This window comes from Sminthopsis crassicaudata, chromosome 2 (genome assembly GCF_048593235.1).
Source record: "Sminthopsis crassicaudata isolate SCR6 chromosome 2, ASM4859323v1, whole genome shotgun sequence".
NCBI lineage: Eukaryota > Metazoa > Chordata > Mammalia > Dasyuromorphia > Dasyuridae > Sminthopsis > Sminthopsis crassicaudata.
In genome coordinates, this window is record NC_133618.1 from 498103442 (window position 1) to 498111449 (window position 8008).

General features: G+C 44.2%; 1 protein-coding gene across 1 annotated transcript; it reads left to right on the forward strand.

The window, feature by feature from the left end:
- The first annotated feature begins 279 nt into the window (after window positions 1–279).
- Window positions 280–8008, forward strand: CDK9 (cyclin dependent kinase 9). The gene is made up of 7 exons (XM_074293717.1): window positions 280–466; window positions 1376–1457; window positions 3020–3110; window positions 3499–3665; window positions 5452–5623; window positions 6211–6359; window positions 6834–8008. Exons 1-7 carry the CDS (start codon window positions 375–377, stop codon window positions 7200–7202), a joined length of 1122 nt encoding a protein of 373 aa, XP_074149818.1. The 5' UTR covers window positions 280–374; the 3' UTR covers window positions 7203–8008.

The following is an 8008-nucleotide window of genomic DNA, read 5'->3' on the forward strand; positions in this document are numbered from 1 at the left end:
CCCGAGCCCCCGCCCCCATCCCGGGACCCCGCCTTCCCGGCCCGGGAGGCGTCGGTAGTGTCGGCGGCGGCGGCGGCGGTGTCGGCGGCGGTGGCGGCTCTACAGCCCCAGCAGCCCCCGTCCTCCCGGGAACTACAAGTCCCAGGGGCCCCGGCGGCGGCCGCAGGGCGGAAGAGGCGGGGCCGGCACCTCGGGGCCGGAAGTGGCCCGGGAGGCGGAAGTGGCGGGGTCGAGGTGGGGGCTGGAGCGTGGGGGGCGCGGCGGCGGCGGCAGCGGTAGCGGCGGCGGCGGCAGCGGCGGCGGCTGCAGCGGGGCCCGGGCCAGGGGCAGCAGGGGCAGCCAGTGGGGCGGCGGGAGGCACGGGCGAGGCCGCCATGGCCAAGCAGTACGACACGGTGGAATGCCCCTTCTGCGATGAAGTGTCTAAGTACGAGAAGCTGGCCAAGATCGGCCAGGGCACCTTCGGGTGAGCGCCGGGCCGGGCCAGGGTGGGGGAGGAGGGGGGCCTGGGGCCTAGGCCCCGGACTGGAAGGGGCTTCCAGGGCCCAGCTGGGGTCGGGAACCGGGGGTCGGAGCTGGGCAGCTCGCGGGACGCTGGGAGGGGCAGAGGCGAGGCCTAAGCGGAGTCTTGGGGCTGAGGCCCGAAGGTTAAGTGGGGATCGCCGGGTGGGAAGGGGCCTGGCTCTGGAAAGTTAACTGACGGACTGTAGAGCCCGGGAGAGCCACTCTTAACCGGACTTGGAGGCTGAGGGAGGCTCTTTGGGCTGGGTCTTGGGCCCCGAGGCTGTCCGACTACGGGAGGCTGGAGGGCTTGAGGTTCAGCTCCCCGGGTGAGTCTGCCGGGGACCCTGGAGGTTAGGGCAGCTTGGAGGCCGGAAAGGGAGCTCGGGTCGTGGTGAGAAAAGAGAGGCAAAGTAGGGGAGCCCTCGGGCAAGGTGAAGGGGCTTACATTTCTGGGGGGGGGGAGATTCTGATAGGGGAAGAGTTGAAACAAAGGAGGCTTAGAAAGAGACCGAGAGTCTTAAGGAAGGGAGAGCTTTAATACAGGAGTTAGGGATAGGTCTGAAGGCGAGGTTTTTTATTGACAGATTTCTCATTTTGTATTTCAATTAAACTGGTTATGATTTGGTGGCAAGAAAGGGCCTGGGTTTAGTTATAACTCTGCCACGAATTCATACTGTGACCATGGGCTAATCTTTCAGTTAGCTCACCTACATAGTGAGAGGTTTTTAGACTAGGTGGTTTCTGAGCTTTCAGCTCTGATCATTGATGTTAGAAGTGGTTAAAGGGTCATTGCCATTTCTTGATAAATTCTGGGAGGTGCTGAGCACAAAGGGAGTCTGAACAAACAAATGTCCCATTTCTTGGTTTTTAGTGAAGTCTTTAAGGCCAAACATCGACAGACTGGCAAGAAGGTGGCCCTGAAGAAAGTGTTGATGGAAAATGAAAAGGAGGGGGTAAGTGAAGGAATCTGGGCCTAACCTGGAGGGGACTCTGGGCCCATTGTCCTCTCCGTTAGCTCAGCCTGGAATATGCTGATGTGACTTCTTTTTTTGAGACTATAGAACTCAGATCATAGGCCTTTCTTTGATTGTTCACACATTTCCTCTAGTTCTCATTATAGTACCTTAAGTTCCATTAAACATCTTGTTAACATTTCCCAGCCTTTTCTAGTCCTAACAATCTGTAAACTTGCTATATTGAGTTTTACCTATCAGTGCAGTATAAACTTAAAACTCCTCTTATCATTCCCCTTCCTTTTGATAGGGCTCATCTCTCCTTAGAAAGGTTTGGAGGGAGAATGGTAGATGGAACAACAGTTCTAATGCCTTATATTGATAAATGAATATTCTAGAAAAATTTCCCAAGGAGTAGTTCAGAACTTTTATCAGCAAGAATTGAAATATGATAAGGGTTCACTTACAAGTTCACAAATAGAAGGATGAGCATCTGTGTTTATGTTGTCACCATGCAGAAGGAAATTATTGTCAAGAATCCTTTATACATCATATGTTTAATTCCAGAGGAATGATTCTAATCTTACTAGGCAAGGTGGAAAGTGAACTACTAGAGTGTCTTAACTAAACTTTTTCTCTTAGCCAATACCTAGCACAGGGTTCTTAACAAGGTGGGCCATTAACGAATATTTGTCAAGTTGGACACCAGGAAAAGGTCTGAAGTCATCAGCATTGGAATGATTGGGTGGGATGTTCCGAATCAAAGAGCAAAGACTTGTATTTGGTTGGCACTTTGGGCCACATTAGAATACTTATAAATTCTCTTAATTTCCCATATTTCATTTTCCAATCTAAGTGCAGATTTATGACAAATTTGGAGCTTCTGGAAACACTGATCTAAAATCTTAATATTTATTTTCTGGGAATAATCTTTTTCAACTCCTTCATATTAGAAATGAGGGAACTTTTTATCAAAGTAGTGACTTGCTCAAGATCACAGAGTTGGTTCTAGAACTTAAGTATCAGAAGACTTCTAAAGGCCTTTTCTCCAATTCAGATTCATCCTAGGTTTCTAATAGTTTTATGGGGATGGAAAAACTTTCCAGAAACTAGACTTTTATTTGGATGGTAGGGTAGAAAATCTTGTTTTTTCCTCTCCCCACTCCCCATTCATTAATTTGGAAAGCCATCCTCCCACTTATGTAGGATGTGGTATTTAAGCTGAACCTGGAAAGTCTTGCAATTGCAAGGGATATATATAAGGAAGGGTAGCCTTCTACCAACTGAAAATATGGAGGTGGTAAATGAAATGTTATATAGATGGGGGGGAGAGCAAGTTTTCTGGAAGAGAAATAATGAAAGTTGGAGCCAGGTTATAAAAGACTTTTTAGTATTTTATTCTCGAGACAGTAGAGCCATTGAAACTGTTTGAGAAAAGAGATATTATTAGATCTATATTTTTAGGAATAAATCGCTTTGGCAGCTGTATGGAGGGTGGATTGAATTCCAACTGCCATAAGTCATGTTACCTTTGTTCTTCATTCTTCTTCTCTCTTGACCAGTTTCCCATCACTGCCTTAAGGGAAATCAAGATTCTCCAGCTTCTCAAACACGAGAATGTAGTCAACCTAATTGAGATCTGTAGGACCAAAGGTAATTTGTGTTTCTATCTTGGTATAATTTTAATATTTTTTCCAACTTCTGTGTCTGTCTCCATTTCTGGAAACTAAATCATAAATCCTTGTGATGCCCTGTTCCTGAATACTGGTCTGAACTTTTCTTCCTTTTGGTACTGATTTTTTTTCCTTTCCCTATTACTGATTTTCTTGATTTTTATTCATTTGTTTATTTTGTTCCTTTTGCATCAAAAATATTGATGATGGCGAATTCTAATTGGACTTCTGCACCTGCTGCCCCACAGCACAACCCTCCGGATATTGTTGCTGGGGTTGGTAGGGATTTACCTGATGGTTCACTTTAGGACTGGTTGTGGTGAAGAAGGTTCTGGGTTTTGACCATTGTCTCTCTCATCCCATCTTAGCCTCTCCCTACAACCGCTGCAAAGGCAGCATCTACCTGGTGTTTGATTTCTGTGAACATGACCTTGCTGGGCTGCTGAGCAATGCCCATGTTAAGTTCACTCTGTCGGAGATCAAGAAGGTGATGCAAATGCTGCTCAATGGTCTCTACTACATTCATCGGAACAAGGTAAGCCAAATAACCCTTAAAAATGTCAGGAAGAATTGGGAAGGGGGTAGGACATGTTATAGCAAGAAATGCCTGAACAAAGGGTGGCGGTGGGAGTAACTAGGGTATGATGGAAAGACATAGAATAAATGCTTTTTTGCTTTGAACTTTTCAGGAAACTTGTAGGTCAGAAGAAGATAAAGTTGTGGTGATTGGATAGAATCAGATTGTTGGGGAGATCTCTAAATATTAGATTGAGTGAGTTGACATTTATTCTGTAAGGTAACACGTTTAATGTCAAGAAGGGTGTCAAATGCAGGGTTTAGAAAGAGTTTTCTTTCAGTGTGTGCAGACGATTTGGAGCAGCAGAGACCGATTGAGAGGCTGATAGAGTTGTCTACCCACAAAATGTTGAAGGGCTCACTATGGTGGGTAGTGAAGGGAGCCAATTTGTGAGGGCTTCTTAAATGCCAGAAAGTAGAAGGCAAGGATGTGTGGAACAGGATTTGTCCCTGCAAAACAAGATAGGCATATATGTATATTACTATGTTCCAAACCTTGGGAATGAATATAAAACCAAAAGTCAAAACAGTCCTGCCTTCAAAGAACTTCCATTTTATCCAAGGAGACAAAAGCATATAAATCTCTAGCAGGAGATTTTAACCTGAGGTTTTTGTTGGTTTCCTTAATCATCTTGTATATTTTATTTTATACTCTTAAATGCATTCTGACAAGGGGTCTATAGGTTTCAGCAGACTGTCAGCAGTCTGCAATACAAAAGAGGTTATTCCTTTTTTCAAAGTATATGCTAAATGAAGGCAGGTACTAGGTACTAATAGCAACTAAAGGCATGAGGAAAGATTTTATATAGGAGACACTTAAAGAGGAAGAGGTGAGGAGAATTGGCTTTCAAGTGCCAGAGGTAATCATGCAAAAGAGCTGTCATAGAAGTTAGTGTGAAGAGCACTTAAAGAGTATGTGAAGGGAAATAGTATATAATCATGCTAGACAGATAGAAAGAGCCCAGGTTTGGGAGTGCTTTAAATGCCAGCCTAAAGCATTTATATAGATCCTGAAGGAGGTAGAGAGACACAGGAGAGTTTTATAAAGTAGAGGAACTACCAGATCAGGCTTGTTATTTTAGAAAATTACTTGGGCAGCTACATGGAGGATGTATTAGAGAAGGGAAGAGACTTGAAGCAAGGAGACCAATCAGGAGGCTGTTATAACAGTCCAGACAATGGTGATAAAGGCAAATATAGTAGAAATTGCCTTGAAAGTCCTAAAGCAAGTGATAGCTAGTAAGTGCTTATAGGAGTTCAAAGGAAGGGTTGCAGTAATTGGGGAAGAGCTGGGAAGGGGTTGGATTTGACCTTGGTCTTGAAAGGCAGTTGGAATTTGTATAGGAGAACTGCTTTCTAGATGAGTGACAGCTATTTAGACAAATAGCCCATGAATTCTGCTATTTCTAATTTCAAAAAATTCATTGATTTGACCTGGAAATTTCTTACTTTTACCGCCTTCCTTTAAAATGTCTGTTTTTTCCTCCAAGTCAGAAGTTCTTCTGTGATTAGGAGGTGAGGAGGAGAATAGAATGCAAACAAATAACTAGGAGCTTGGAGAAAAACAAATATGTGTGCCTAGACAAGGCAGAATATGGACCAGAGGCTTCCTAAGGATTCAGTCTTAAACTTTGAGTTCCTGTGTGAGTTCGTGTCCAATGGACACAAACCAAAGGGCACATTCAGGCTCTAACTTTTTATGTTTGTGTGTGTATGTGTGTCTCTTTGTGTCTGTTTATAAACAGATTTTACATCGAGATATGAAAGCTGCTAATGTTCTCATCACTCGGGATGGAGTCCTGAAGTTGGCTGACTTTGGTTTGGCTCGGGCTTTCAGTCTGGCCAAGAATAGCCAGCCAAACCGCTACACTAACAGAGTGGTGACCCTCTGGTACCGACCACCAGAACTGCTGCTTGGTGTGGCTTCATTTGGCTTAGATATATGGGGACATTGGGTGCTTGGGGAGGTGCCCAGATGATCTGGTGATTATGTGGAACAGATGACATGGTCTTGGTTATTAGAGAGTATGCTTGGTATAATGGGAAGAGCTCTGGGAATCAGAAAGCTTGGTTCCAATCTGGACTGTTCCACTAACTAGCTATATGTCACTTTTCTAGGTCTAGGTTTCCTCCTCTGTAAATTGAGGTCAATCATAGCTAACTATGTGGTACTTTATATATATTATATCATTTGAACTTCACTGCCTCTGTAAGGTAAATGTTATTCCCATTTTGCAGATGAAGATACTGAAACTGGGGTTAAGTGATTTATGTAGGGTCATACTGCTAGTAAATATTTAAGATAGGATATAAACTCAGTTTTTCTAGCTTCGGCAAAATCTACTATGCCACTTAATTGCTTTGGGGGAGTGAATCAAGAAGAGATTAGTTGCCTTGAAGAGACTGGAAAACTGACATTTTCCCAGGAAGTTTGGATGAGAACTAAGGGGTTCCAGGTAGAATAGCCTCATAACTTCAATTGTTTCTTTTGCTCTTGTCCACAGGAGAGCGTGACTATGGCCCCCCAATAGATCTTTGGGGTGGAGGCTGCATCATGGCAGAGATGTGGACTCGTAGCCCTATTATGCAGGGTAACACAGAACAACACCAACTGACCCTCATCAGTCAGCTCTGTGGCTCCATTACTCCAGAGGTAAGTTTCTCCCTCACTAATCCCATAGTCCTTAGGTCTTGGCTTCTTTATTCTGCTAACATTCTTACCAAGTACCAAAGCATTAGTCACCTAAAAATGCAGTTACAGCTGTAGTCCATCCGGAGCTCTTGTAACACCTTCTATATCTCCATTTTGTAGATAAAAATGGGTCTAAGAAGAAAGGGATCTGGCAGGTGACAGAAAAGCTCTTCTGGAGTTCACAGCTTGTTTGCCTCTGCTGTGTGGGGTAACCTCAGGCCCATAGCTTTTGTTAGACAAGCTTTCTCCTTATTCTTCAAGGAGGAACAAGAATGACAAAGGGGACTTCATAGTTCTGTGAGAGACAATTAGGTTAAAATCCTTGGTTTTGACTCCTTTATCCTATTGGCTAGGGCTAATTCAATCAACTGGGTTAACACCTAAAAGCTACTTTGCTCCAAACTAACCTTGTAAGAGCTTTCCTCTCCCTTTTAGGTGTGGCCTAATGTGGATAAATATGAGCTGTATGAGAAACTGGACCTGCCTAAAGGACAGAAACGGAAGGTCAAAGAGCGGCTCAAAGCCTATGTTAAGGACCCTTATGCACTGGACCTAATCGACAAACTGCTGGTGCTGGACCCTACCCAGCGTATTGACAGTGATGATGCTCTCAACCATGACTTTTTCTGGTCAGACCCTATGCCCTCGGATCTCAAGAACATGCTCTCCACTCACAGTACTTCCATGTTTGAATACTTGGCTCCACCTCGACGGAGAGGTGGTGGGCACATGCCCCAACAGCCAGCCAATCAGAGCCGCAACCCAGCAGCCACTAATCAGACAGAGTTTGATCGAGTATTCTAAGGTCATACACAAGATTGGTCTTTGTGTTTTTGTTGTTTTTGTTTTTATATATATATGTATGTACATATATGTGTGTACATATATATATGTATGTATACATGTGACTTATGTTGCTGAGATCATGGGGCATTTTTAATTGTTTCCCATTGCACATATATATATATATTTTTTTAAACTTTTGCTCTGGCACCAAGGATCCCAGCTAGCATTATTAGCCTAGACTGGCAAGCTAGCTGGTAAGGATGGAGCTCAGACTAATGGAAGGACATTGCAACATCTGGCTACTTCATCCTCAGGACTCACATTTATGGATGACACCTGGCACTGTCTTCCCTTCTAGAAGAGATTTCTGATTTTGAAGGGAGCAAGCGCAAAGCATTTTCAGACTATTCTATTTCTGGGTCGTCCTAGAAATTCTACAGGTTTCTCTTCCTTCCTCTATTAACCAGAGGATTAGATAATTTTGGATAGCCCTGGAGCCTCTGGTATTAGAAAAATCCCTGGAAGCTTCTTTGGGTCTTGCCTTTGGAGAGTGTACCTGTTGACTGATGGGAAGATCACCAACCCTCTTTGAATCTCATGGTTCTCTCAACACCTCTCATTGTACATTCTGAGACATACCCTTCCATGGAGTGAGCCCCTGGGAATCCAAGAGGATCAGTTGGGTCTGGTCCCTCCTTGATCTCATTGCAGCAGCTTGGAGGGCAGAGGAACAATTTTGGTTTTCTTTTTAGAAAAATTGTATCATGTTAACCTCTTTGATTTTTGCTTGACAACACTGGTTATAATTAAAAGTTGACTTTTCC

Excerpts from the sequence above, each read along its gene's own strand:
- CDK9 (XM_074293717.1), top strand. The coding sequence starts at position 375 with ATGGCCAAGCAGTACGACACGGTGGAATGCCCCTTCTGCGATGAAGTG. Across the intron at positions 5,624-6,210 it reads ACCACCAGAACTGCTGCTTG|GAGAGCGTGACTATGGCCCC; the intron begins GTGTGGCTTCAT and ends TCTTGTCCACAG. Across the intron at positions 6,360-6,833 it reads GTGGCTCCATTACTCCAGAG|GTGTGGCCTAATGTGGATAA; the intron begins GTAAGTTTCTCC and ends TCTCCCTTTTAG.